The 27051-nt window shown below is 33.6% G+C and overlaps 6 protein-coding genes across 10 annotated transcripts; 3 read left to right on the top strand and 3 right to left on the bottom strand.

Annotated features, from left to right (window-relative positions):
- The first annotated feature begins 52 nt into the window (after window positions 1-52).
- LOC103829347 (phosphatidylinositol transfer protein 3) lies at window positions 53-3775 on the top strand. Of its 2 annotated transcripts, none has more exons than XM_009105006.3 (6): window positions 53-1787; window positions 2217-2295; window positions 2414-2590; window positions 2700-2798; window positions 2885-3127; window positions 3205-3775. In XM_009105006.3, the coding sequence occupies exons 2-6, from the start codon at window positions 2221-2223 to the stop codon at window positions 3526-3528; spliced, it is 918 nt and encodes a 305-aa protein (XP_009103254.1). In that variant the 5' UTR covers window positions 53-1787; window positions 2217-2220; the 3' UTR covers window positions 3529-3775. The 2 variants fall into 2 exon arrangements, with proteins under 2 accessions (XP_009103254.1, XP_009103255.1); XM_009105007.3 differs by having other exon boundaries at window positions 53-1897.
- A 558-nt stretch (window positions 3776-4333) lies between these two features.
- LOC117127661 (proline-rich receptor-like protein kinase PERK8) lies at window positions 4334-7288 on the bottom strand. The gene is made up of 6 exons (XM_033278247.1): window positions 5975-7288; window positions 5783-5895; window positions 5278-5686; window positions 4944-5195; window positions 4716-4867; window positions 4334-4635 (listed from the first exon to the last, which is right to left on the bottom strand). Exons 2-6 carry the CDS (start codon window positions 5846-5848, stop codon window positions 4405-4407), a joined length of 1110 nt encoding a protein of 369 aa, XP_033134138.1. The 5' UTR covers window positions 5849-5895; window positions 5975-7288; the 3' UTR covers window positions 4334-4404.
- A 3624-nt stretch (window positions 7289-10912) lies between these two features.
- Window positions 10913-11840, top strand: LOC117127664. 2 transcript variants are annotated; one of them, XM_033278268.1, is made up of 2 exons: window positions 10913-11641; window positions 11713-11840. In XM_033278268.1, the coding sequence occupies exon 1, from the start codon at window positions 11042-11044 to the stop codon at window positions 11582-11584; it is 543 nt and encodes a 180-aa protein (XP_033134159.1). In that variant the 5' UTR covers window positions 10913-11041; the 3' UTR covers window positions 11585-11641; window positions 11713-11840. The 2 variants fall into 2 exon arrangements, with proteins under 2 accessions (XP_033134159.1, XP_033134158.1); XM_033278267.1 differs by having other exon boundaries at window positions 10914-11637; window positions 11709-11840.
- Window positions 11841-12099: 259 nt separating this feature from the next.
- On the bottom strand, window positions 12100-13740 carry LOC103837776 (iron-sulfur assembly protein IscA-like 1, mitochondrial). 2 transcript variants are annotated; one of them, XM_033278270.1, is made up of 4 exons: window positions 13036-13163; window positions 12778-13003; window positions 12493-12610; window positions 12100-12412 (listed from the first exon to the last, which is right to left on the bottom strand). In XM_033278270.1, the coding sequence occupies exons 2-4, from the start codon at window positions 12968-12970 to the stop codon at window positions 12310-12312; spliced, it is 414 nt and encodes a 137-aa protein (XP_033134161.1). In that variant the 5' UTR covers window positions 12971-13003; window positions 13036-13163; the 3' UTR covers window positions 12100-12309. The 2 variants fall into 2 exon arrangements, with proteins under 2 accessions (XP_033134161.1, XP_009112397.1); XM_009114149.3 differs by having other exon boundaries at window positions 12778-13740.
- A 6733-nt stretch (window positions 13741-20473) lies between these two features.
- On the top strand, window positions 20474-24748 carry LOC117127659 (protein NUCLEAR FUSION DEFECTIVE 4). Its single transcript, XM_033278235.1, has 3 exons — window positions 20474-21682; window positions 21771-22585; window positions 24072-24748. Exons 1-3 carry the CDS (start codon window positions 21350-21352, stop codon window positions 24541-24543), a joined length of 1620 nt encoding a protein of 539 aa, XP_033134126.1. The 5' UTR covers window positions 20474-21349; the 3' UTR covers window positions 24544-24748.
- Window positions 24749-24974: 226 nt separating this feature from the next.
- Window positions 24975-26656, bottom strand: LOC117127662. Of its 2 annotated transcripts, XM_033278251.1 has the most exons (4): window positions 26441-26656; window positions 26172-26336; window positions 25567-26086; window positions 24975-25468 (listed from the first exon to the last, which is right to left on the bottom strand). In XM_033278251.1, exons 2-4 carry the CDS (start codon window positions 26320-26322, stop codon window positions 25126-25128), a joined length of 1014 nt encoding a protein of 337 aa, XP_033134142.1. In that variant the 5' UTR covers window positions 26323-26336; window positions 26441-26656; the 3' UTR covers window positions 24975-25125. The 2 variants fall into 2 exon arrangements, with proteins under 2 accessions (XP_033134142.1, XP_033134141.1); XM_033278250.1 differs by lacking the exon at window positions 26441-26656 and having other exon boundaries at window positions 26172-26386.
- Between the last annotated feature and the right edge of the window lie 395 nt (window positions 26657-27051).

Raw genomic sequence — 27051 nt, 5'->3', positions numbered from 1 at the left:
ACTCAAAATTCTGTGTTTTGCCGCAGACTTGTTCTTCTTTTTTTTTAAAAACCAAAGCGGCGGCTCCTATAAACCCTAGATAAAACCAGTAAAAACCAAAAGATTTGGTAGATTCTCACCCAAAATAAGGAAATTTCGTGTTTTTTTAAACAAAAAGAGGAAAAAACCTAGGCAATAGCTCTACTTCCCTTAGATAGAGTATCCTAACAAGAAGAGAGAAAACGGGAGCCCAAAAGAGGGAGTGAATTTAGAGATTAAAGTGCTTACAGATTACTTGAAAGTTATTTGTAAATTATTTGATAATTTTTTTTTCTACTTATACTTTGTAATTATATAAAAATCTTAATTAGTTAGAATTACATGCAAAAAAATAATTTTTCTTTTTAATAAATAGTATTTTTACTTCTAATATGTATTAAGTTGATACAAAACAACATTAAAAACAAATCACAAAAGTCTTCATCCACGTCACATATATGAAATAGAAAACCTTAAAATATTTCTCGTAGTATATCATATTTTAATACATTTATCATATAAATGAGTTATTTTATTATAATTTAGAAATTTTATTTTCAAAAGTAAAAACGGATAACAAACTACGAGTAATAAGCCAACAACGTCAAATAGTTATTTTATTTTAATATTTGATACTTGTTTTGTACTTCTAAATAATTGAAACAAACAACATGATAATCGACTTGGCTAAAATGAGTACTCGATTTTACGAACCAATCACAGATCAATTTTACGAACCAATCACGGATCAAATAAAAAGTATGAGCCGAGTAGCAAGTAATAGTTATACTTATACATAAAACCATTTTCCATGTCACGTGTTGCAAATAATTTTATATATTTGTTACGGTTTTGTTTTGTGAACGATAAGATTTTGCTCGTAATTAGATATATATAAACTTGAAATACAAATATATTGAAATTTTTTTACAGTACTTAAAAATCAATAAATTTTTCTATAGATAGAATAAGTAATTTTAAAATACTTTTTTCATTCAAAGCTATTTATTAGATGATAAAAAATGCTTAACTTCTTTTCAAAGAAAAAAGCTTAACTAATCCAATAATTTTTCCCTTTTTCGGTTTAATGGAGTTGGTGGCATATGACTTATCAGAAAATATTGTTGGTAATGTGATAGGATCAAAGATCCGATCTACTGGATAAAAGCTGTATATTGAAGATAAGCTCAAGAATTACAATAATGAAGGAACTCTATCACCTGAGTTCCTCAGCTACTCTATCACCTGAGTTCCTAGCACATCGCCAAGGATTTCACAATTATAATCCTCGATACCGTTCTAAGCAATGCACAACAGTTATTTATACACAGACTTATTTTTCCTTATTCTTCAAGCTTGTAACTGCAAACCTTCTGTATCATTCCAAAGCTCTCCTTGATCTTCCTTCCAGTGAGTCTCCACGTCAGCTTACTTACAAGGGTGATACCTATCATAATGTCGTAGGGGGCTGAAAACGACTAAGCCGGTTAGACCGTCATATTCACAATCTAGCCAAAGTTCAAATCAAGAAGTCAAACCTGGTTTATTTCCCGGTACGATTCACTAAGGTCCACGTTACATCAAACACAAAACAGAATCTGCTTTGAATCACACAAAAAATAAACAAAAAGGTGTATATGTCTTCCCTCAACCGCGCGTCACGTGTCTCTAAACGCTTCTCTATCACACTGTCCGAACGTAGCCGCCAGACAAAAACCCTTCTTCTTGAACTACTTTTCGTACAATCAAGTCTTTGACACTTTTAGACCGTAAGTTAACCACTTCTCGGTCTCAATATTATGCTCTTAAATTTCTATGTTTGAGTTTGACTTATCAACTCGATCTCATCGCAGTCGCTTTAGTTCATTTTTTTTCTAAGGTGAGTTCATGTTCTTTAACTTATTGATTTCTGAATTTATCTTGATTGTAGTAACTCAGGAGTCGGATCAAAGGGCATATTGTTAGTTAGTTGTCTTGATTCTTAAAACTGTTATATGGATGTATTTCTGTCTTGTGTTTAATCAGAACCTGTTCTTGTGTTTCTAATTTATCAAAGTTAGATTTGTGTCTATTATATGCATTGGTTCTTCTGTTGTATCTCCCCTCAAATTTAGATTTGAGTATGAATCTCTGTATTTTGTTCCTTTTTTATTTGTCTCTAATCAGTTTTGGTTGCTCCTTTGATCCTCAATTTTCAGTAAGATGAGTCTTGGTACCAAAGGTTCATCTTCCAGTGGGTTTGAGAATACATCGCCACCAGAGGACTATCTAAACAAGGTATAATGACGATGATTATGATAATGATGATGATAAGAGGAATCATTAGCTGCTTTGTGATGATTATAATTTGATGTGTGATTCAACTAGTATATATTGTCTGTTGATATAATTATAGATAAATGAAGTGAGGACATTACTAGGGCCACTGATTGGGAAGTCATCTGAGTATTGTTCAGATGCTGCCATTACCCGTTATCTAGCTGCGCGTAACGGCCATGTCAAGAAAGCAACTAAAATGCTTAAAGAAACCTTGAAATGGAGGACTCAGTACAAACCCAGGGAGATCCGATGGGTATGTATGTATGTATGTATGTATGTATGTATGTATTCTTGAATATGTAAACATACTTTAAAACCATAAAATGGTTGTTTTTTTTGTAACACGAAAATGGTTGTTATAGGAGGAGATTGCACGAGAAGCTGAGACCGGTAAGATATACCGATCTAATTATACCGACAAATATGGAAGACCAGTTTTGGTTATGAGACCAAGTTGCCAGGTTGGCCTCTTATCCACCATTTCAGACCTCTGATTCTCTATGCAATTTTTCTTTGATTTATTGTTTATGTTTTGATTTTATTACAGAATACAAAATCTCCTAAAGGGCAGATTAGATTCTTGGTATACTGCATGGAGAATGCAATCTTGAATCTACCGGATAACCAAGAACAAATGGTTTGGCTAATTGATTTTCACGGTTTCAACATGTCGCATTTATCCATCAAAGTGTCTCGAGAAACCGCTCATGTGTTACAAGAACATTACCCTGAACGCTTAGGCTTGGCCATACTATACAACCCACCTAAGATTTTTGAACCGTTTTGGAAGGTATGTTTTCAAGAATCTCTCATGCAAATGTATATGGAACTTTGTTGACATAATGTGTCATTGTATAAACCTGGAAGATGGTGAAACCGTTTCTAGAGCCAAAGACTTGCAACAAGGTGAAGTTTGTATACTCGGATGATAACGTGAGCAAGAAGATTCTTGAGGATATTTTCGATATGGAGCAACTTGAGGTTGCCTTTGGTGGGGAAAACAGTGATTCGAGTTTCAATTTTGAGAAGTATGCTGAGAGAATGAGAGAGGATGATTTGAAGTTCTATGGAAACACACCAGTGTCTTCAACCTCAGCTCATTTTACCAACTCTGATTCTGAGGTTTCAGACACTGAGATGAAGCGCTTGGATGACATACCAGATGAGAAGATCAAGAACGGAACCTCTTAACAAGAACCTAGACATGTAGCCTAGAATAAAAGAAGCTCCTGGTTTAACTAAAACATCAACTCTTCTCATCTTCTTCTAAACCATTCTTACTAATAAGCTGGAGATACTCTTACATGTAACGGTGGATACGCACATATATATGAACTCCTATATACTTTGCGTTGATTGTGGAAGTGATTTAAATCTAAATAGTAAATACACCAGAAAAAAGCACAAGAAAGATTGACTTGTTATCAAGATTGACATATGAGAGTGGGGTCCAAAAACCTTGCAGTACGGTATATATCTTTTATGATTAGGAAAACCGCTTTTAATAGATTAAATTCCTAAACAGAAAAATAATATCTGATTTTAAAGCTGCATAAATCTGAGTTTAAAATATTGTATATTATTCATTTACATAGTCAATATACAAAATTACAAATAGTAAAACGGATATTTGCTTCAATGATGTTTTTTTCTTCTGTGTTCTTGTTTTCTTCGTGTTTTGTTTACAACACTTTATAAACCGCTCTAAGGTCCAAATCTTGAGGGAAATAAGCTACGTATATTAACAACCTATTTCTTCATTTAACTTCAGGAACAGATGACTTCACTGCTCTCGTCCAGCTTTCTGCCTGTATTGAGCCAATCTCTGCAAGCAAAGAGAACCATCTAAGACAGAGAACTCAAAGAAGACGAAGATGGTAGAACAGTAGAAACGATGCCTAACCTTGGTATACGCATAGACACCAGCTTCTGTAGGACCAACAGGGCTTCCCCTCTTCATGAACTTGCCGCCTTTTTCAATCATCGGTATTGCCTGCAACCCAAGTAATTTCTTTTTTAGGTTTCAACGTTGGTTTCTTGCATCACAAGTAACCAAAAAACAAACACTTACCCACATGACCAACTCTCTTGTCCTCTTGGGCTATCAAACGAAATAGTAATTCTTCCTGATATGAGTTCAAGCAAAACTACACCAAAGGCATAAACATCGACTTTATCGCTGACTTTTCCGTACATGAAGTACTCAGGAGCTAGGTATCCAAACGTCCCCACCACGTCCCTTTGTATTGTGTATCCACTAGAGTTTGAACCCCACATCGAAAGCCCGAAATCCGAAAGCTTTTCTCACAAGAAATGACTCAAATGGTTATGAGTTTGTTAATATATTTTACGAGTTCTAAGTCACTAGTTCTCAATACCTGAGGTTCAAACTCATCCGAGAGGAGAACATTGGAAGATTTAACATCTCTGTGGATCACAGGATTAGAACATTGGTTATGAAGATAATCAAGAGCTTTCCCTAACCCAATTGCTATCTGGAATCTCTCTTCCCATTCCAATACATGCTTACCTGCAGAATTATATAACCATACTTAATATATGTTGTGTCAAAGATGGTTTAAAGAGTAGACTAGTATTGTGCTAACCCTGAAGGGCTTCTTCTAAACTTCCTCTGGATGAGAGATTGTAAACCGAGATTAGGTCGTTGTAGTGAACGCAGATACCGATCAGAGGAGAGATGTTTTGGTGACTCAAAGAAGAGATTATTCTCACTTCTTGAATAAAATCATTCACTGCTTCTTTACCAGATGATTTCAAGATCTTCACCGCAACTTCTTTCCCATCTTCAAGAACCCCTTTATAGACTTCGTTACATCCTCCTTTTCCGATTAGATTCTCTGTAATAAAAGAAAAAAACAAGAATCAGATGAACATAAAGTGACATAGAGAATAGAAAAAAACAGATTTATAAGATAGTACCTGAAGAGAAATCAGATGTTGCTGTCTTAAGAACATCATAGCTAAACCATTTGTTTATTTCCTTTAGTATGTCTTTAAGTTGTGAATCGCAAAAGCTTTGTTGAGAAGTCAGATTTGGAAACCGTTCAGGCAAGCTCATGACCCAGTTGACAACTGAGACTTTTCGAGTCTGATGTTGAACCACAGGAGTAGCCAAAGTGGTTGTTCTTAGCAGCGGCCAACCTGGTTTCTGGTCCATTACCTCTACATGTGGAAGAGAAAGCGATCTACCCGAAACTCTCCTCCTCTCTTGGCTTGTTATCTCGAGAACTCGGCTTTTAACTGTCGATTCTTCGGTTTTGAGTTCGATGTCTTTGTCTGAAAGTCCCATTATAAAGCTCAGAACTTGGTCTTGGACTTGTATTTTGAGCTGCAAGAAGAACAAAAATCATTTCTGGTCAACCAGTTTAAAGAATGGTATATAGACATAGTTTTTTTCTTAAATGATGTAAGAGAACCAACGAACCAAGAGGTGGTTGGTAATAGTTGGAACGTCTAAAGAATATATTTCCTCTGTAGATGGCCAAAACATCAGTTGTTGGCGGAAGCTCTTTTGCGCAGCCTTTAGCTACTTTAAGACTTAATAAAACATATAAAAAATTAGTAAGAGAATATCAATTTTTATAAGTAAACTTTTCTCCCTGTGTTTAGTTCTCACCTTAACTTTCTTTGATGTTTAACTCCAACAACAATGGACATAGCGTTGTATCTCTTTGCCTCTTTAACAAACCGCTTGTACTGAGTTTCCCTTCAAAACTTCTCCTTTGAGCTCAATCTGTTCTCAAACCCCAAATATTCTCTGTTACCCAATGGTAAGAATCGTGTCTTTACTCGAAATAAACCCATAAAAAGACGTGAAGCTACCTTCTTTGTTGAGTAGAATTCACTGTAAAGTTCTAAGTACCGATCCAATGATGACTTGTTTTTCAAGGCACGACCTGAATCATATCATCCAAGTTCCATAAATCAGAACCATACAAAAAAATACTTAGTAAAGACTAAAGAGTAACTATAAATGATTAAAATTTAACAAGTAAGAGAAGAAGAGCTCACGAGAAGTTGAACAAAAATGAACAACAACAACATTCCAACCAAGACAATATTCCTCTGCTTCAAATTCACATTATCCACATTTTTGTTTTTCTCCAATGCCATTTACCTTTGCTTCCTATGTGCAAAGAATTAATACGAAATGCGAATTACAGAGGAATTAATGACTTATTCGCTATAATATAAATAAATATAAATCAAGACTTGATGTTTGTTCTTTAAAAATACTACTATTTTTTTTAGGGAAGTAAGAGATATAAAAGTCAGAAAACTTATGTTGCAACTACTATCAGATACAAACAAACACAAAATCAAGAGAGAGAGACACTTGAATATTCAAAGACATTTTGAGATAATTAAAAAGCAAATTGGGTTTAAAGAAGATACACGATGAGCATTAACAGACAACATAGTATCACCTAATCATCTGTATTTATTATATAATTTTGTCTTTAGGTCAAAATAAAATTGATAGTTTTGCTGCCATGTGCCATCATCAGCTTTTGTATCTGCTTCTGGCACGGCTGATAAAACCAGATAGATTGGCTCAAATAGAACTATAAAATATGAAGAAATATAAAAAGTTTACATTAAAGGACCTAATTTATTCGTATAGGTAAATGCTGATCTTCTTCTCTCATCTACTTCTAAGGAAAAGAAAGAAAATTGACCTTACTTTGTTGATATTTTTGTAAATGAAAATATAACTGCTATGATCAGAGAAGAATGAAAGAGGTGAAAAAAGCTAGAAGAAAGTGTCGGTTGACCTAGAAAAATATAACTGCTACTAGGATAAGACCCGCGCCTTGCGCGGGATTAAGTTATTATTTTTATTATATTTTGAAGAATGAAACAATAGTTTGGCTTCATTTGGATTACGGGTGTTCAATCCGGATATCGGATTGGTTTCGGTTCGGTTCGGTTTTTTCGGTATTTGGTAAGTAAAATATAACTACTATTCTAAATCCATAAGTACTTTGATTTTAGTCTTTCACATACTTTTGAAAGATTTCAACTGGACGACTAAATTGATCAGCCAATCTTGTTGCTTTAAATCATTAGTGTTTATATATATATATATATATATATATATATATATATATTATTTAGTTTGAATATTTATTAAATAAAAATTCATATGCGTTATATTTTATGATCATTTGTAACTTATTATAACAAAAAAATAATTTATTGATCACAAAATTTTCAGAGTGGGAATATTCAAATTTCTAATAATATATAGACGTTTTGAAAAATTCAAATATAACATATAAGAAAAAATATAAATGTTTTTATTATATATTTAATGTGATTTTTTAATATCGTTCAATAATATAAAATTAAAAAAAAAAGAACTAAGATACCAAAATTGTTATCAAATATTTATTATTCATAATAATTAATTTTCATATATACGTTAATCATATTAGGTAATTTCGTAGATTCTAATTAAGGAAAGTGCAAAAAAAATTTTGGTAGATTATTTATCAATTCGATAGTTAGTTTAATAAAAAATATAATGTAAGTCAAGATGGACCAACCTATTTTTCTAAGAATAGTATATTTTATATAGTCATTTATTAAATGAGAATTTATAATCATACAGTTCTATGATCATTCATATCATTTTATAACTGAATATTTAAATCATCGATAACAAAATTTTCAATGTGAAATCTTTAATAAGTTTATAATTTATAAATGTTTTTGAAAATTCATTGAAAGTTTTAATATTAAAATATTTATGTAATCTTATGGTATATAGTATAATCTATATATATATATAAATATATATGTTTTATTATTAAATGATATTTTTTACTCATATGGTTTTAAAATAATGTGTATCTTCTTATAATATTAAATAAAAGTTCATATTAATACAATTTTATGATCATTTGTAACTTATTATGACAAAAAAAATCTATTGATCACAAAATTTTCAGAGTGGGGATCTTCAAATTTCTAATAATTTATAGACGTTTTGAAAAATTCAAAATATAACATATAAGAAAAATTATAAATGTTTTTATTATATATTTAATGTGATTTTTAAATATATTTTAATAATATAAAATTAAAAAAAAAGAACTAATATACAAAAATTGTTATCAAATATTTATTATTCATTATAATTAATTTTCACATATACGTTAATCATATTAGGTAATTTCGTAGCTTTTATTTAAGGAAAGTGCAAAACATTTTTTGGTACGTTATTTATCAATTCGATAGTTAGTTTAATAAAAAGTGTAATATAAGTTAAGATAGACCAACCTATTTTTCTAGGAATAGTATATTTTGTATAGTTATTTATTAAATAAGAATTTATAATCATACGGTTCTATGATCGTTCATATCGTTTTATAACAAAATATTTAAATCATCGATAACAAAATTTTCAATCTGAAATCTTTAATAAGTTTATAATTTATAAATGTTCTTGAAAATTCATTGAAAGTTTTAATATTAAAATATTTATGTAATCTTATGGTATATAGTGTTTAATATATATATATATTTATTTTATTATTAAATGATATTTTTTACTCATATGGTTTTAAAATCATGTGTATCTTCTTATAATAAAAATGTTAAACCATTGATCATTAATTTTTAACATAAAAATTTTAATAGTTTTAGTCATTTATTATCGTTTTTAAAAATTCAAAATATAACATATACGAAAAAATCTAAATTTTCTTTTTATAGCTAATTTGATTGTTTAATTTATTTTAATAATATAAAATTAAACAAAAAATGATGGAGGAGATATACATTGTTATCAAATCTTTATTATTAAACTCATTAATTGTCATATATATATTAGTCATTTATGGTAATTCCGTAGGTTTTATTTAAGGAAAGAAAATATCATATCATATCATTATATCATATAGTTTGACCAACTTATATATCTAACAACATATAAAAATTGAATGTGGACCTACTTATTTTTCAATTGAATGTAATTGACTACCTAATTGAGTGACACGTATGCATTGGGGCATCTTTTAATTAATACAAAATTGAGGTTACATCTTTTCAAATGTTCCTCAATTAATATATAAGGGATTACCTACACAACTTAAAAATAGGAGAAAACCGGAAGCTCTTTGACGATCGTTTAACCAGGAAACGAATATGGTAAAATTCATACGCGGCTCTGGGCCAGAACAACATAAAGTACGACAATCTCTTCCGCCTTGGCGTAGTGAGATATTTAATTTTGGGTTTCCACACGGTCCAGACCAAGATAATCCAAAAAATTGTTCAAAAATAGGAGATCCTTCTCGTACTACACACTTGCTGAAAATGTATGACTCCAGTCCACTAGTGTACATGTAATCTCAGACTTCACTCATGAAATCGAAAGATAAGAAGAAAACTATTGGAGATAATTAATCCAAGAAATCATTCATTTTTCTTAGAGAAGGACACCCACCTTCTCCTGCTTAGAAATTTTTTTTTACTTTAGAGCCTGGTTTTCTTCTTACCTCTAAATAAAATGGAAAACTTTTCATAAATGGAGAACTTTCCATATTTCAGCATATTGAAGTTTCCATATTTCAGGACATAATTTTCCATAAAAATTATTTACCTTCTTATATCCTAAATTATAAAATTTAACCTAGTGGAAATTTAAAATGGAACAAAACAAAATTTGGTTTGTAATGTAATAAAGGAAAATACCAATATAATCATCAAGAAGGGGAAAAAGGTAAATAAGAAAACAAAAATTAAAAACAAAAATACAATAGGACTTAGGATGCACGCTGCAACCAATAAAAAGGTTAAAAACCAAAATACATTAGGACTTACGAAGCACGCTACATCAATAAAAGTTAAAAACCAAAATACATCTAATCTATTAAAATAGGAGTACAAAATTAGATTATCCCTTAGTTTTCCACTATATTTACAATGGCATGCCACTGAAGTTATTAATTAACCTATCTTTTAGGATTTTTGTCTTTTTTCTTCAATTAATGTATTTCCAAAATCAAATTCTAACTAAAAAATCATGGCAACAATAATTAATAAACCTAACTTTTAATATTTTTTGTCTTTTCCTTTTTATTATACATATGTGTATTTGAAAATAATTAATTCCATATATACATTTCGTAATTACATACATTATACGGTAATTATTTTACTAATTCCACATATACATAATAAATAGTATACAACAATTTCATTATACATAATCATAAAATTTTGATCCATAAAAACAGTTTATACAATAATTTTATTATATATAATCATAAAATTTTGATCCATAAAAAATAAAAATACATTTGTGTGATTTTACAGGTCGTATTCTAAATAAATGGATGATATAATTAAGGGTTTACATGATAAAATAAAACTACTCAATATAAACTATAAAATTATTGTGTTTATAAATGTCATATTAAAAAAAAATTAAACGGGTAAATTTTAAAATATATATTATCACTTATACAAATAAATATTCATTTATCAAAAAATTAACACCTGCGCGGATGCGCGGGTCAAGCTCTAGTAAAAAGTTAAAAACCAAAATACATTAGGACTTACGATGCACGCTACATCAATAAAAGACTTTATAAATATCAGTTTCGTCTAGGTCTTTTTTGCCGATCTCCACTTTCACCCTGTAACCTATAGATTCGCTCTTCTCATATTCTCAATGGATAAAGAATCCGCCACCCCGTCTGGAGCAGCTTCGAATGCGATTAAGGCCACGGCGCATCTAAAGGAAGTAGTGAACAGAGAGCCGAGAGATGATTTGGAGAAACATAAGAAAGACATAACCGAGAAAAAAACACCTGATGTGATAGAGATGTTGAAAGGATTGGTTGATCTTCTTGAGAAGATGGAAGAAAAGGTGGATCATCGTCTTCAGAAGATGGAAGAAAAGGTGGACTGTCGTCTTCGGGAGATTGAAGAAAAAGTGGATATGTTGATCTCATCGGTTAGTTTAATGAAAACTGGCAGTGTAAAGGCGGCCGAGGCAGACAACATGTCTGTGGATGAATCATCTTCTTCTGATGATGATGATGAAGAAGAGCCTGTCCAGAGAAATTATAGAGCAAATACTAAAAAGGCGACCACCACTACTAGTTTTGGTCCTTTTGTTCGTGGTCGTGGATATGGTCCTACTAGTCTTAATGTTGGTGGCCCTTTTTCCGGTGGTCGTTGTGGCGGTCGTGGTGAGTGTAGCTTCTGTTGAGGCTTTTGGTGGTGGAGGAAGAAGAGACCTGGTTCTGTTACTCAGCTTCAACGATTAAGGAGTGGAAAGTTCTTTGGTGTTGTTAGCTTGTGATACAATGCAATATTTCTTTTATCTTGTTATTATTATGTTGGTTCCTGCACCTTGTTTGATTTTTCTTACTTTTGAGTAATTGAAGTATTGTCTTAAATCAACAGGCATGAGCTTGTCTATGTAGCTTTTTTTTTTCCTTGAAGTTTGTCTTTAGAATCTCATCTTTGGTATCAGTATCTCCATTTACTTCATTCAAACAGCTTTCTAAGTCACCATATACATTGCGAAAACAAATTAAGCTCTATTCACACTGCATCCAAAATAAATTACAGGTTTCCATTCTTTATGTTTAGTTACGCTTTTGTCTGAATGTTAAAGAGTAACTTCAACCAAAACCTGCCTTAAAACTTCCTTCACTGGAACACATATCAACTATGAAGAGGCAGCTTTTGATCCCACAACCACCCACAGATCGATCAACATAGCGAAAACTCCTGATTCTAAGATCAATTACTTTTTACATAATCCAACACTTTATTATAACTTTGTGTTCTAAAGAATACATTAATTGATCTCCACAAATCACAAGCTTCAGTAATATCTATGAGCAACGACCGGACTTGTTTCCAATCAACGACTCCGATTATATAGTAACAAAGTGATAATACTATATGATAGTGCAGCAGCCAACACTATCCACTCTGTTTAGCACTCGAGGAAGTAGATGTTGTCATGAACGATTCACCACACCCGCATTGACCTTGCGAGTTTGGATTGATGAACACAAACTCTGATCTGCAATTATACAACAGAAATATTTTTTAAAAAAATATTGTTACAGTTTTGAAATAAAAATGTGACAAGAGTTTGCAAACCTTAGTTTATCATCTATGAAATCCATCTTTGTTCCAATCACATGCATTAAGGCCTTGGGTTCCACAAGGATCCTCACTCCTTTCTCCTCCACCAGCTCATCAAATTTCCCTTTCTCATCTGATCACATGATCAGAGTCTATAAACAATATGTGATGATCAACAGAGTGTAACATAGCAATAGGCAAGCATCTAGAGTATTCAACAAAACAAGAAACATCCCATTGGAGGCAACGTGGGCCTTCTCCACTAAAAAAATCAAGACAATGGTTTGTGTGTGAGGTTACCTGCGTAATTGAGGGTGTATGATAAACCGTTGCAGCCTCTTGCTTTAACGCCCAGTCGGAGGAAAGGTTTTTGCCTCTGGAGCAAGAGATGATGAACCCTAGAGGCAGCTTCGTCCGTTATGGTTAACACTTGCTTCCTTATAGCCGGTCCAACCCTCGCCGCCGCAGCCGCCAAGACTCGAGCAGCCTTCATCGAATCGAATCGAATCCTCGGAGAAGCTATATATTTTATTACGGGCGTGATTTATCAGACTAAAGTCTCCTTTCGTTAGAAGAAAAATCAAAATAGACAAGTCTGGTAGCTCCGGTTCGATTTGGATAATTTCGGTTATTGGAAAATTGAAACCAAATTAAATAATCGGTTTGATTTTATTCGGGTAGTTTGGTTTCGGTTTATTTGTTTTAAACTTCGATGGAATTTTGTTTGGGGCAGAATGTCGGGTATATAATAATCTCGAATAAATATGTAAAGGCTAGTGTCATGTAGCTACCGGAAAAAATGGTCTATTTTTTTTGGTTAACCGAATACATTCATTTCAAGTCTGAAATCAATACAAGGTATCAGTCTTTTGTATCACATCAATCAATAATCAAGGTTCGAGAGTTTTGCGGATAGTAGGAAACAAAGTCCGGATGAACAAATCTCGTATGTGTATGCTTGTTTTCTTGAGTTCTATTACTTGCTAAGTTTAGATCAGCTCAATCAAGAAGAAACTAGGTCGAATACCCAAACAAAGCCAGGTTCTCGGTGTAGAGAATAAAGGTTTGATCCGTTTTGATTTTGAGGTTGTAAGGTTGATCTGTATTGCTTAAAGTTTTGTGTTGCTATTGATCGTCTTTTGAAATATAGATCAAGATGGAATCTGTTAATGGAACAAGTGAGATGAAAAAGTTTGTTGACTAGGGTGATTTTGATTCGTGAAAGTTTAAGATGTTGATGCAGGTTGAGTTGCAAGGATTGTTGCACATGTGACTCGGTCAAGCATTAAGATTTGATTAGATACGGTGTGATATTTTATTATTATTTGTTTGACCTTAGTTGCAACATGGTTTCTTAAACAATTTGCATGCTGTTGAAAAGCATTTTTCTGCTCTCATAGAGCTTTTAGAAATTAACGGCGTTTGGTGAACGTCTAAAGCCACTTGTAAATTGCTTTCAAATCGAAGGAAACAAGCTACAGTCCTTTTCACGTTGTACCATACACTTCATAACTATAAAAAAAAACACTTGCCCGTACTTTTATAGGATGAGGAAGAGGAAACCAATTTGTACACTCGTTAAGTGATAACTTTTTTTCTTTTTTCTTATGAACGTCCAATCTTTGATATCGTAAGCTAACGAATTGAGTACGAATTGTTAGTTGTATTTAGAAGGCAAAAAATGTAGTAAACGCAATCTTGATTATTGCGTTTATTCTTGTGGGAATGCTAGTTCTGTCTAATAAACTAGATTATTGCGTTCATATTCAAAGAGACTTAGTCGAGTTTTAAAAATGGGTTGCCTCAAGATCTTTGGTACACTCTTTGATGCCTTCTCCAAACATCTTTTAATAGGAAATGTACTCTCTTTTTTTTTTTTTCCAACTGAATTATATTAGCAAAAAGGCCGAAGCCCAAAGAGAGTTACAAAGACCAAAAGGCCCAAACACAAAGCCCAACTTAAAAAAACCAACCCGCTTAGGCCCAAGTCCGATATCCTCAAACCCAAACTCGCCGACTCGCGGTTCGCCCTACTTCGAGAAGCAAACCCGCAAACGTCGCCGCCACCGGGAGCACTTACGTCAGAGATCGGACGCTTCTCACCGGCCACTACAGGAGCATGCCTCACCGTGACAAACCGGATCCCATGACCTACACACACTCTTCACCACCGCCGTCTTGTACTCTAGAGAAATCTTTACCGGCGAGATCAATCGCCGGAGCGAGATCATCACCACCACCGTTCGAGCACACACCAGAGTAACAACCACGGCTCACAGAAACATCACCAACTTGATACGGACGCTTCTCTCTTCCTCCAACGAGAGAACACACACGGGTCTAAACCATCACCAACGCCATAAACAAACCACAAAGGCCCTAAAAAAACTAATCTAAAAATTAAGCAGCAAGAGCCGACGAGGCAAGGTACAAGACGCCTTCACCCCTCGGTGCATGATCCGGCGACGCAGAGCTGAGAGAGCCTCTACCTCCCGGAGACTTTGCCGGCGACGCAGAGCTGAAGAAGCCTCCACCCCCCGGAAACTTGAACGGCGACGGCGGAACTAACGGAGCCTCCGCCTCCCGGAATGAACCCTAACTTCAACCCAAAAAACTAACAAGCTGTCGCGACGAGCCGCGTCCTACTACCTCACCACGAATCCAGAGAAAGAGAGATTACCGCCGTTTGAAACCCTCCGTAGACAAATCTCTTCCGACGATAAAACCCTATTCCAGATCCGAAAATATATCGGATAGGACAGCAGATCGACGCGCACAGAGGAAAACCTAGCAAGGATCGACAAGAAGGGAGCCACCGGCGCCGGCACGCGCGCATACGCGCCGCCGTACGTCGGTGCTTCCCTCCCACGCGTTTTCTCTCTTTTCTCTCTTTTCTCTCTAAGTGCTTCGCCACTGATAGGAAATGTACTCTCTACTTGACAAAAAAAAAGGAAATGGATTCTTCCCTTCTTTTTTCCTCTCTATAATTTGAGTTTTCGAGGGTTTCTTTTGTTAACGCATCTCTCTACTCCTACAGTCCTAGGACCTTTGTGGTCGTGGTTCTTTTCCGTTGTAATTTTTTTTTTTTTTTTAATAACCAAACCCTTTGACAGGAAATGTTTTAAACACAATGATTTTACAAAATATAAAACTTACTATATTTGTTTGTCGAAAAGAATTACTATATTTTTTTGAAAAAAACAAGAATTAATATATTTAATTTTAGTAGATCCAAAGAAAAATAAATCATAGACTCCCTCCGTTTCATATTAAGTGTCATTTTAGTTTTTAAATTTTGTTTCATTATAAATGTTTTTTATATTTCCAATGCATTTTTTAAACATTTTTCTATAGTTTACCCTTGTTTTATTTCATTAATTAGTAAAACTAAAAATTTATATCAAATAAAAAATTTAATAATTTTATTAATTGAGAACACTTTTGAAAAAAATGGAGTATATTATTTGAGAACCGGTTCACGGTTTGCTCGTTTTTGAGAAACTGGGATAACCAAAATTGTGATAATTTCTCCGGCAAATCAATTGAATGGCTCAGAAGATAACAACCGTCTTTGTCAATCTATTTACCCCTACCACCTTATAATTAATTAATTTCTTTTGGATGATATTATTTACAAACTACAACTTGCATCGTTTCTTGTCACCCGATTAATATAAGAACTGATATGGACATTTATCACCCGATTAATCTCCCAAAGATGAATATTGCTATCAAATAGTCAATTCATCATGTTTTTTTAATAGGTGTAAAACAAGTTACTATATGGACTAGTCAAATGTGAATAGCTAAATAATTTCACATTTGAAGAAAATTGATCTCTGAACTTACACATATAGAGCAATTTCTCCTAAAACAAGAATCACTAGACCATTGCCACTTGATTAAATTGCATATTTTTATTCATCATATATGTTCTTATTTATTTCCATAATCGGAAAAGGTTTAGTCAATAGAGTTTTGCCACATTATGCCAAACTATATATCAATTTCTATATACTTTGTTGAATCTAACTTGAAAATGAACATATGAAATAGGATTTGAAACACAAATAACAGATCATATATTTCTTATCAATAATATATTAAATGGTCTATTATGGTAAAATTTATAATAAACTTGCGGTGATTGACTGCATTTACTAAATGTTGATTCTAATAGTGATTTAAATTTTAACGCACCAGTAAAATATAGTAAAAAGGAAAAAAAGTTTTTGAAAAGTATAAATACATATCTTAAGGTTGTAAATATTTGTTTATCTCTATTGATTTTTTCATAAATTTTTAACATTTCTTAAGATTAATTCGTAGAGTTTCTCAACACCAGATCAAAAGGAATATAAGTAATTAAACAAATGGGAGGAAACATGTAAGAAAAAAAAAGATTAATCAACATACATGAAGGTAATATAGAAATTAATACATAATATATACAAAATTTATCATAGCACATGACTTATTATGGTCATTTACTAAATTTTGATATTGGTATGGTTATATGATCTGATTTCTCTTACAAATATGTTTCTGTTTTTCCACAATTTTTAAAACATTTTAAATTACTTAATTAGTGATCTTTCCCTCCACTAACAAATAAAGATAGTTGGCATATATAGAACCTTCTTTGGGCTAAAGAAAGCTTAAAAGAACTTAAAATTGCATTGAAAATATAAAAAAATGTTTTAAATACATTGAATAGGATACTATTTTTCAAAAACACTTTAAAATTTGCATCTATGATTTAGTGGTTACTGTTCATGATATAGTATTTAGTGGGTGCATGGGATTGTGTTTTAAAACTTTTATAAATAATTTTAAAATATTTATGAGGGATATTTTTGTATTTTATAATATATTTAAAATATTTATTGAAATAGTTGACATTTAAAAATAAATTTAAAAAATAGTGTCAGATTTGAGATAAAGTTATAATTTTCTCTTGAAAATACTCGTATTCAACATTTATTAATTTGTATATATATATATTGGAATAATAGTAAAGAGGTTTTGAATTAGACCGCAATACAATGAGATATTTCGTAATGTCACTTAATTTGTTTTAGATATTTTATATGTTTCCATTTTTTATTTGAAAAGAAAAGTCCAAAAATTATTTTATTTCTTTTTTGTTTTATTTTCAGCATTTTCTTCTTTTAATCTGCTATAAATAATTTAGTTTAGTTCAAATTATTGACTTTCAATTTTATTTGTCTAGAGTACAAAAACAGCTGGATATATTTGTCTTCTTGATTCATAAATATATTGATCTTAAAAAGGTACAATCATTTTTATTATGTCACGTTTTTTTTTTTGTTGTCTATTATGCCACGTTTTATTCTGTCTAGCAAGCAGGGCGATGCCTTTTTTCCCTCAATGTTAGTACAACATGGCTCTATAAAAAATTAGACGACACAAATTGCCTAAAGAAAGATATCGCTGTTCATAAATCTATATTTTTCGTAATGGCTTTTCGAGATTATCTAAGGCCACTTGTAGAATGCCTCCAAATTAAGGGGAATGCAGCGTTGGTTGTATTTTATTTACAAAGACAGATCCAATCTTATTCCTGTTTTTTTAAAAATAATTTTTTATTCTTATTAACATCCAATTTCAATTTTATTTCGGAGGTTAGAGAGAGTAAGAAATGTATACACTTGTAAAGTATATTTTAGTCAGATTTTTAATATTATAGTCCAGTGGAGTTAGAGTGGGAATATTAGTTGTGTTTCCTAAAAAAAACTTGCAAAATAACTTTTAAATGCTCAAGGGGTGTTAGTAGGAGTAAGATTTATATAAAGTTTGTTGATTTTAAAAATTAGGAGAATTTTGTTTATTGTGAAATTATATGAAAATACATTGATATAATGATTCTAAAAATTTAAGGTATTTAAGTAGTATTTTCAAAATCTTGTGTTATGAGTTAAATGGTTAAAAATACAACTCCCAATAACACCAATTTTATAAACGATTGTTGATTATCACATTTAAGCTTGTAATTGTACATCCGGAGGACATACCATTCATAAGGAGCTTGGATATAAGCTCAACTCATCATCGTGATACATCCTGTTGAAACTATATAAGGAATGGCCAATACACAATTAAATCTGGATATTGGGTGGCTCAAAATTTATTAACGACAGCGGAAGAAAATGAAGTTTTTGAACCAAGCATCACTAAGCTCGAAGCCTTTGCTTGAAAGCTAAAGACACCTATGAAGATATGTCATCTTATATGGCAATTGTTAACTGGTCATGTGACAGTAACGAGGAACTTAACAAGACGCAATATGAGGTGTGACAACTACTGCCCAAGATGTGAAGAACTAGAAGAAACTGTAACCCATGCCATATTCGAATGTCCGTCAGCTCTCCAAGTTTGATCATTATTATCAACTCCAAGAACCCCATGTATATTTCCAGTACCAAGCATCTACACAAATATGGATTACCTATTATGGAGGAAAAACAACATTATCGAGTCAGAACAAGATATAAATCCTTATTCCTGGATAATATGGTATATTTGAAATGTTAGAAATGACAAAGTTTTTAGGGGGTAGATAGAGATCCTTTGGAGCTAGTTCGACATGCATGAAGTGAATGCCAAGCCTGGTTTGATGCCAACGAAGTGGTACAACCAGTGATACAAGATAACAATATTGACGAATCCCAAGTCATAAGCTTGGGTAATATTTGCTTGTTAGATGGATCTTGGACATCCTCTGCTCACTTTAGTGAATGTGGATGGCTCTAGATGGACAGTTATGGGAACATTCAACTTATGGGGACAAGAAATTTCACTCGACGCAAATCAGGTTTTGCATTCGGAAGTAGAAGCACTGCGATGGGCGATGGAGAATATATGCTTCAACATTCAACATGCCAGAGCTTCGGGACAGACTCTAAGGAACTGATTATAATGATAAAGGAACCTCAGGCTTGGCCAAGCTTTGCGACAGAATTGGAGAGGATAGAGACGCTACAAATATGCTTCCCGGATTTCAACATCATTCATATTCCACGAGCGCGCAATCAGATTTCAGACTTTTTAGCTAAGACTGCTAGATCCTTCCATAGGGAGTAACATTTTATTGGTTGTTTTATTCCGATTTGGTTATCCAGACCACCTCAAACTTGAGTAATAGAATAGTCTTTCGACGTAAAAAAAAAAAAATCTTGTAATTGTACATCGAACGGCCTTCTTTATTTTGTATAGATACGAAAATAAATTTATCCTAGTCACTCGCATGAGTGTCTTTAACCATCTCTCGTGTATATGACAAGGCGCTATAACCCTTCGTAGAACCAATATAAATACCATATATTGTCTTCATACTGTCCATTACATGTCTATACTAGATTCATTTAATATCATTACCACCATTAAGTTCTTCAATATTTAATCTTGTATTTCATCAATAAAGTGGCTGTATTTCTTCATTTCATTTGTTAAAATTTGACTCAATTTTTACTTAGATTTTTCAATGGATTTTTCAAATATTTTTCGGTTGGGTGTTCCAATTCTGCCCCACTAAATTGGCTTCATCTCGATCTGTTTGTGAAGTTTTCATTTTGTGTTATCCACCAAAGAAGTCAATTTTTTATGCAAGGTCGATTTCTTTTTCTCTACTACTTCTCTTAACATGCTCCAAAGTAAATTTTTATTTATTGACTCTACTAGACATGACATTTTGGGTACCCGTTTGAGTTCGGATCGGAATATTTCAAGATTTCGGGTCTATAGGTATTGAAGTCTGGAACCCGCTCGGGTTTGGTTATTTTGGATAGGATTTGGATATTTAGACTTTGAAAAAAGAAATCAAATTTTTCATTACCGAAGTTTCTTGTACTTATAAATTTACCATTAACGTAACTGATTTTTTAATTTTTAATAGGTTAGACTATTTATATATTTGGAGATAAAACTTTAAAAATTGTTATTTTGAAATTTTAGATGCAACTATTGTTAATGCATGAAACAAGAAGTTTGACTTGCATTTTAAATGAGTAGTAAATCATTTTGTCCATAATTATATGTATATTATCTGATCTTGAGTCATATGCAACATCAATATAAATATTTTGAATAAAACGAAAAAAGCAAACTAGGAATAGAGGGTTTAGTATATATATACTCGATTATGTTTGGATATCTATTCGGGTTCAATTTTTACCCGTCTGAGCTTGAATATCCAATCTCTCCTAATTCTATATCATATTCAGATATTTTACTATTTTAGTTTGGATTTTGGCTTGGGTTTTTCATTTCGAGTTTCGGTACGGGTTCATGTATCAGATAAAATGTCCAGGCCTAGATCGTACTTTGAAAAACACTTAATTCAGTCCACGTCATACATTTTTCTCTGTAATAGTTCATGTCGCACTTTATTAACTATTTTAGCTCTGTTTTGATCATACATCTCCTGTATAGATGGGATCATACACAATATGCATTAGGAGTCTAACATGAAGCTTTGGAGGAACAAACATTCTAAGCAGCAACGGCTAGCAACATAGCCTAGTTGGCCACCTACTTTAATTGTTTTAAACGACTAAGAAATCTATAATATGAGCACACCGTCTTTTAAATATTCCATGTCGTGATGTATCCACGGTTTGCACACCTTCTTAACCGTACTACATGTCGCCGTCGTACCTTTTCTATTCTCATTCCCCACTTGTATAATTAAAAAAAAAAACAATTGTTTACAAAATGTAAAACAACAACGATTTAATTAAACTAAAAAACACTCACACAAACAAAAGATATCCCCTTTCCCTTCTATAAAACCTCCCTTAATTTTAACCTCCACAACCAACACATTCTTCTTCTTGAACTTCTTTCTTCTACAATGGGCATTCTGAGATCTCCCTCTTCTTCTTCTGCACTGAAATGGCTTGGATTTGTGACGGCGGTTTGGGTTCAGTCCATCTCCGGCAACAACTACACTTTCTCCAACTACTCTGGCGCTCTCAAGTCACTCATGAACCTCAACCAGCTCCAGCTCAACAACCTCTCCGTCGCTAAAGACGTCGGAAAAGCCTTTGGAATCCTCGCTGGCCTCGCCTCGGACCGTCTTTCCACTCCAGTGATCCTCCTTATCGGTTCTTTAGAAGGTCTTCTTGGCTATGGTGTACAATGGCTCGTCGTTAGCCGCACCATCACCCCTCTCCCTTATTGGCAGGTACAAATAATATTATTAAAAAAAAAAAAATAATATTCTTGAATTTATACTAGCGCAATTCTTGATTCTGAGGGTTTGTAATGTTCAGATGTGTATATTCCTCTGTATGGGAGGAAACAGCACGACGTGGATGAACACGGCGGTTCTTGTTACTTGCATACGAAACTTCCGGCGAAACCGTGGTCCGGTCTCGGGGATCTTGAAAGGATACGTCGGTCTAAGCACGGCTATTTTCACCGATCTCTGCACTGCTCTCTTCTCAAACGATCCTGCGTCGTTTCTCGTTTTACTCGCGGTGGTGCCTTTCGGAGTCTGTCTCACGGCGGTTTTCTTCCTCCGTGAGATCCCTCCGGCTTCCTCCGCCGACGAGGAGAGCGAAGAGACGCGTTACTTCGCGGTATTCAACATCCTAGCCGTCGTTGTTGCTGTGTACCTTCAGTCTTACGACATCATCGGAATCAAAACCGGAGTGTTCTCGGTCGTTTTCGCCTCCGTACTTCTCTTCCTCCTGTTCTCTCCGATCGCCATACCTTTCCACTCGTTCATACGAAGCTTGAACCGCGGTGAAGAACAAGACGTGGAAGGGCGGGTTCAAGAACCGCTGCTGAGATCGGCGGAGAAGGAAGAAGTAGTTGTAGAAGAGGAGAGTCCTGTGGAGGAGAGGAAGAGGCCGGTGTTGGGAGAAGAACACACGATAATGGAAGCGATGCTGACTGTCGATTTTTGGGTGCTGTTCGTGTCGTTCTTGTGTGGTGTAGGGACTGGTTTGGCAGTGATGAACAACATGGGCCAGATTGGGCTTGCACTTGGTTACACAGACGTCTCGATCTTCGTCTCCATGACTAGTATTTGGGGCTTCTTCGGTCGTATTCTTTCCGGAACTCTCTCCGAACACTTTCTCAAGTAAGTCTCCTTCTACTTTATTAGTGACCTTTTCAATTTTTTGTTATTTCCGATAAAGTTATTTTCGTGAAAAAGTATATAATTCAAAACGTGCTTATTAAACACTCCTTCTTTGCTGAAATATACTACATTTGTTTCAAATCAAAATTTGTTTTAGGTTTTCTATGTTAATTAAGAAAATAGTTAATATTTAGTTTATCCTTATTTAAATATTTAAATATTAAAATTTTATTATCTTTATTTTTTAATTTAGTATACAGTTAAGAGAGATTAACTAATAGGGCAATTGTCAATAATAGCATTTTTTGAAGTTTATGTCTCAAAAATAGCACTAGAAGGAGAAAGTCACAAAAATGACATTCATTAAAGGGTAAAATATCTCTAATACTTTTGGTTTAAAATTAAATAAACAAACAAAAATAAATAAAAATAAATAAAATAAAAATAAAAAAAATGAAAAAAAAAGAAATTTTTTTATAGTTTCAGATTATATGTTTTAAGATTCGAAATTTTTATAATTTTTTTTTTATTTTTTTTTCGAATTTTTTTTTTATTTTTTTCAAATTTTCTTTTTATAATTTAAAAATACTTTTTGAAACTGTTTTTAAAATTTTTATTTTTTATTTTAATATTAATTTTTTATAAAATTTTAAACCATAATTCTAAAACCCCACCCCTTTGAATTAATTAACTCAAGGGGTATAAGTGTATATTTACCTCTTTAATCAAACATATTTTTGTGACTTTGAGCCTTGAGTGCTACTTTATGAACAAAAACTTGGTTTAGTGCTATTTTTTTTTTTAACTAATATCATAAATGCATTGAAATCTTAAAACAACACTTGTACCAAAAAAGTTATTTGACATAAATAAGTTTTGATTATTTTTTGTGAATGACAAATGTTAATTAATATCTAACTATTTTCAAAGTTGACAAAAAGTCTAATTATTTGGTTAGGTTCGACACCATCTTCCAATTAGCACTTGCCGACACTTTATGTTCCATACAATTGTATCCGCCCGCAACTTACTATTCACTTTATTTTCATGTGGTTGGTATTTTTGGTACGGAGCTATCCTTAAGCTTTCATTATCGTTGTAACATTAATTAGAAAGCTATAACCCATCTACACCCATGGACACACAATCAATGGTTTGTCTGCATTTTTCTCCACTTATTGACTTTTCAATTAAAGAAAATAGATCTTTTAGATTTCTCTGTTTGATCATTTCAATAGTTTTTTGTTCTTGTGCATAGATAAGTCCAAATCCAGCGATCTTGCTCTTTTTATTAGGACCACACTGTTTAATTCCTCACCACGTGAATTTCCCCCTCTAGATTCTTTACAAACTTTAAGATGTTTACAAACTATTTACGAGCATAGATTTTTCATGCTCAAAAAAAGAAAGAGAAGATCATTATCAGCGTGCTGATTTAATAACTTTACTGAGCAAATAGTGTGAATTTTACTCTTGATTTCTATAGGAAAGCTGGAACACCAAGACCACTATGGAACGCAGCATCTCAAATCCTCATGGCTGTAGGGTATCTACTAATGGCTTTAGCTGTCCCCAATTCACTTTACATCGGTTCAATGGTGGTCGGAGTTTGTTATGGTGTCCGTCTAGCTATTACTGTACCCACAGCATCAGAACTCTTTGGTCTCAAATACTATGGTCTCATCTACAACATCTTAGTACTTAACTTACCACTTGGCTCGTTCCTCTTCTCTGGTCTCCTCGCTGGGTTCCTCTACGATGCAGAGGCTACACCAACTCCTGGTGGGGGCAACACTTGCGTCGGAGCTCATTGTTACCGTCTCGTCTTCTTGGTGATGGCTTTAGCTTCTATTATTGGAGTCGGTTTAGATATTCTGTTGGCTTATAGGACAAAGGAGATTTATGCTAAGATTCATGCTAGCAAAAAGGCCAAAAGTTCTGGTAGTGACCTTAGTTAATAATTGTTCTAGTTAGATTGCACTAGATTGTTCATCACGATTTTTTAGTTTGAGATGCTGATGTTTTTTGCATGAAAAAAATATTGGTTTCATTCATGATACAATGTTGTACTTGTAGTCAGAGTCACCGCACACCAGCGTAAACTTTTCAAGATTTTGTTCATATATTTTGTCACATAATTGAATGATATTTTACTATTACCAATTCTAGTTATTTATTATTTCTTCTTACAAGAAAAGGGTACTGAGCGGTTAATATGGTCTGGACGTAAGAAATGAAAATAACAACAAGCTCTGAAAACTGAAAAGACATGGCTTAAATAGACAGAGTACGTAACAACATTAGAAGAAGAGTTTTGTTTAAGCAAAGACATGGCTTAACCTTCGACAGTTGGCGCCGTCTGTGGGGAAATAGTTTGTGTTTGTCCATATTACTAGAAGGGCATACAATATTTCATAAAAGATAATGAATCCAAGTGTAGTTTTTCATAGTAGGTGTTAGTTACAAAAGGACCCAAGAACATTGGGAAAATAAGAAAGTGTAGAGTATTTAAATAAAGATAAAAATAAAACACACTGAAATCACTTGCAGTCTGTGAATTTGCATGTCCCCGAGTTAGCCTTGATGAAACGGATAGCTGTCATGAGAACATCGTGCTGGGAGTTCCCAAGGAGAGCCATATTTGTGTATGTGGTCACAGCAACGGAGTTATAAGGAAAGCCAAGAGAGTTGTATGAATTGAGTAATGCAGTTGTTGCTTCCCTTAGGAGAGTCTTGTAGGCTTCTCCTCTCCCTTTAAGCGCCTCCCCTACTGTCATATCAGTACCATATCTCCTCCCGGCTACTAGTCCAAACGCGACCGCGACCTTCGTGTCTGGACCTATCACCTTCCAGTAGCATCTGTACTCAGGTCTTATCCATAACCTATGTAAGTCACAAAGCAAAAATGTTATGTCATTTAGATAGGTTGGCCATTTTTTATGGGTGCAAGTAAAAAGCAATGAATTAAAGAGAAAGCTCACTTGTGACAACAAGCTGAGGGCTCTACAAATGGAACTGGAGGGATTGGAGGCAAAGGTGGAAGCTTAAATTGAGGTGGCGATGTATCTGGAGGAGGACTCATGGCCGGGGCCTTAGGAGAAGGTAAGACCGGGACTTGAGCAATTGGAGGCAAAGGTGGAAGCTTAACCTGAGGAGGAGGCATGACCGGGACCTGAGGAGGAGGCATAACCGGAGCTGGTGGTGGTTTAGGACAAGAAGACATTGGCTGAACCGGCTGAGCAAGAAGGGCATCCACAACGAAGGTTTCAATCCCAAAGAAACTAAACAATAGTTTAAGTTTCTGCGCAGGACCTGAAGCGATGCTGCAACTACTACTTGAGCCTTGTTGAGCTCCATTGTCTGAAACCTGAGCATAACAGTTGCTTAGATCAGGTGTCCCGTCGAACCTCATAACATATCCTCCAAGCCAGTTAGTGGTCTCTTCTCTTGACATATAGACTTGTCCATTTTCATCCAAACATGTGACACTAACCTTGATTCCTGCAAGGAATCAACAACACAATCCTAAAGAAAAAGCAGAGATACAGCGAAACACAAAGTGTATACAAATGTCATTCTTACTTACCGGAGACGGGAAAATCGAACAAAGATTTCTCTCCATCCTTGCATTGGTCACAAAACACCGTGCCAGTGACCGTGGCATATCCGGTAACTCCATTCACAGTTAAGCATAGAATAAGAAAGGCCACAAAGAGGATAGTATGATTTGAATCCATTTGATATCTCAGAACTATAAGCAATAAAGAAGAAGAAGAGAATAATATGAGAAGTTATTGAAGTCTATAAGATAAAAAAAAGTGTAAATAAAAAGGAAAGCATCACTTCTTCTCCAACCTTCAACTGCTAAAATATTAAATGAGGTTGTTGACAATGACAAGAAAAAAACTTTAGTCTATGGTCTGAACATTAGAGTATTCGTACGACTCAAGAACTTTAATGTTTCTGCCTCCAAGATTTGTAATGGATTATTAATTATCTCCCTAACCTTTTGTGCTGAGCAATAAATATTTCTTTCTTTAAGTTTGTTTTTTAAATGGGTTTTGGGTTATAGTTATTGGTTTCGAAGGTATTGGTTCTACGCAGTTAATACTATCAAGACTTTGTATGAATATAGTTGTGTTGAGCTGTAACTAATGTGAACACAGTTCCACACACAACACGTGAAGTGTGAAATAAAATAAAAAGAAGAAAGTTTTACTCGACGTGTGCTGTTCCTGAACCATTCTTCTTGCAGTCACTTGGAGATGTTCGGCTACTTTCTTGATTTAAGAAAAGAGGTTTTGTAATGTAGGAAAGTCATGCATTTGAATCTGTTACGTACGAATTAAAAAGATTGTTTTGTTATATGTCGAAAGGACATTAATGCTTCTTCCATGATGGAATTAAACAAGTATTGGTGTCTCAAGTTTATTAGGTCGAGGAAATACAAATACAGTTTTATCCAT

This window comes from Brassica rapa, chromosome A09 (assembly GCF_000309985.2).
Source record: "Brassica rapa cultivar Chiifu-401-42 chromosome A09, CAAS_Brap_v3.01, whole genome shotgun sequence".
Taxonomy (NCBI): Eukaryota; Viridiplantae; Streptophyta; class Magnoliopsida; order Brassicales; family Brassicaceae; genus Brassica; species Brassica rapa.
This window is presented reverse-complemented; position numbering and strand designations above follow the sequence as displayed.

Excerpts from the sequence above, each read along its gene's own strand:
- LOC103829347 (XM_009105006.3), top strand. The coding sequence starts at position 2,221 with ATGAGTCTTGGTACCAAAGGTTCATCTTCCAGTGGGTTTGAGAATACA. Across the intron at positions 2,591-2,699 it reads AACCCAGGGAGATCCGATGG|GAGGAGATTGCACGAGAAGC; the intron begins GTATGTATGTAT and ends TGGTTGTTATAG. Across the intron at positions 2,799-2,884 it reads TTATGAGACCAAGTTGCCAG|AATACAAAATCTCCTAAAGG; the intron begins GTTGGCCTCTTA and ends ATTTTATTACAG.
- LOC117127662 (XM_033278251.1), bottom strand. The coding sequence starts at position 26,322 with ATGGATTCAAATCATACTATCCTCTTTGTGGCCTTTCTTATTCTATGC. Across the intron at positions 26,087-26,171 it reads GTTCGATTTTCCCGTCTCCG|GAATCAAGGTTAGTGTCACA; the intron begins GTAAGTAAGAAT and ends GATTCCTTGCAG. Across the intron at positions 25,469-25,566 it reads CCCTCAGCTTGTTGTCACAA|GTTATGGATAAGACCTGAGT; the intron begins GTGAGCTTTCTC and ends TGACTTACATAG.
- LOC117127661 (XM_033278247.1), bottom strand. The coding sequence starts at position 5,848 with ATGTTTTGGCCATCTACAGAGGAAATATATTCTTTAGACGTTCCAACT. Across the intron at positions 5,196-5,277 it reads AACATCTGATTTCTCTTCAG|AGAATCTAATCGGAAAAGGA; the intron begins GTACTATCTTAT and ends CTTTTATTACAG. Across the intron at positions 4,868-4,943 it reads TTTAGAAGAAGCCCTTCAGG|GTAAGCATGTATTGGAATGG; the intron begins GTTAGCACAATA and ends ATAATTCTGCAG.
- LOC117127659 (XM_033278235.1), top strand. The coding sequence starts at position 21,350 with ATGGGCATTCTGAGATCTCCCTCTTCTTCTTCTGCACTGAAATGGCTT. Across the intron at positions 21,683-21,770 it reads CCCCTCTCCCTTATTGGCAG|ATGTGTATATTCCTCTGTAT; the intron begins GTACAAATAATA and ends TGTAATGTTCAG. Across the intron at positions 22,586-24,071 it reads CTCTCCGAACACTTTCTCAA|GAAAGCTGGAACACCAAGAC; the intron begins GTAAGTCTCCTT and ends TGATTTCTATAG.
- LOC103837776 (XM_009114149.3), bottom strand. The coding sequence starts at position 12,970 with ATGAAGGCTGCTCGAGTCTTGGCGGCTGCGGCGGCGAGGGTTGGACCG. Across the intron at positions 12,611-12,777 it reads ATACACCCTCAATTACGCAG|ATGAGAAAGGGAAATTTGAT; the intron begins GTAACCTCACAC and ends TCATGTGATCAG. Across the intron at positions 12,413-12,492 it reads TTCATAGATGATAAACTAAG|ATCAGAGTTTGTGTTCATCA; the intron begins GTTTGCAAACTC and ends GTATAATTGCAG.
- LOC117127664 (XM_033278268.1), top strand. The coding sequence starts at position 11,042 with ATGGATAAAGAATCCGCCACCCCGTCTGGAGCAGCTTCGAATGCGATT.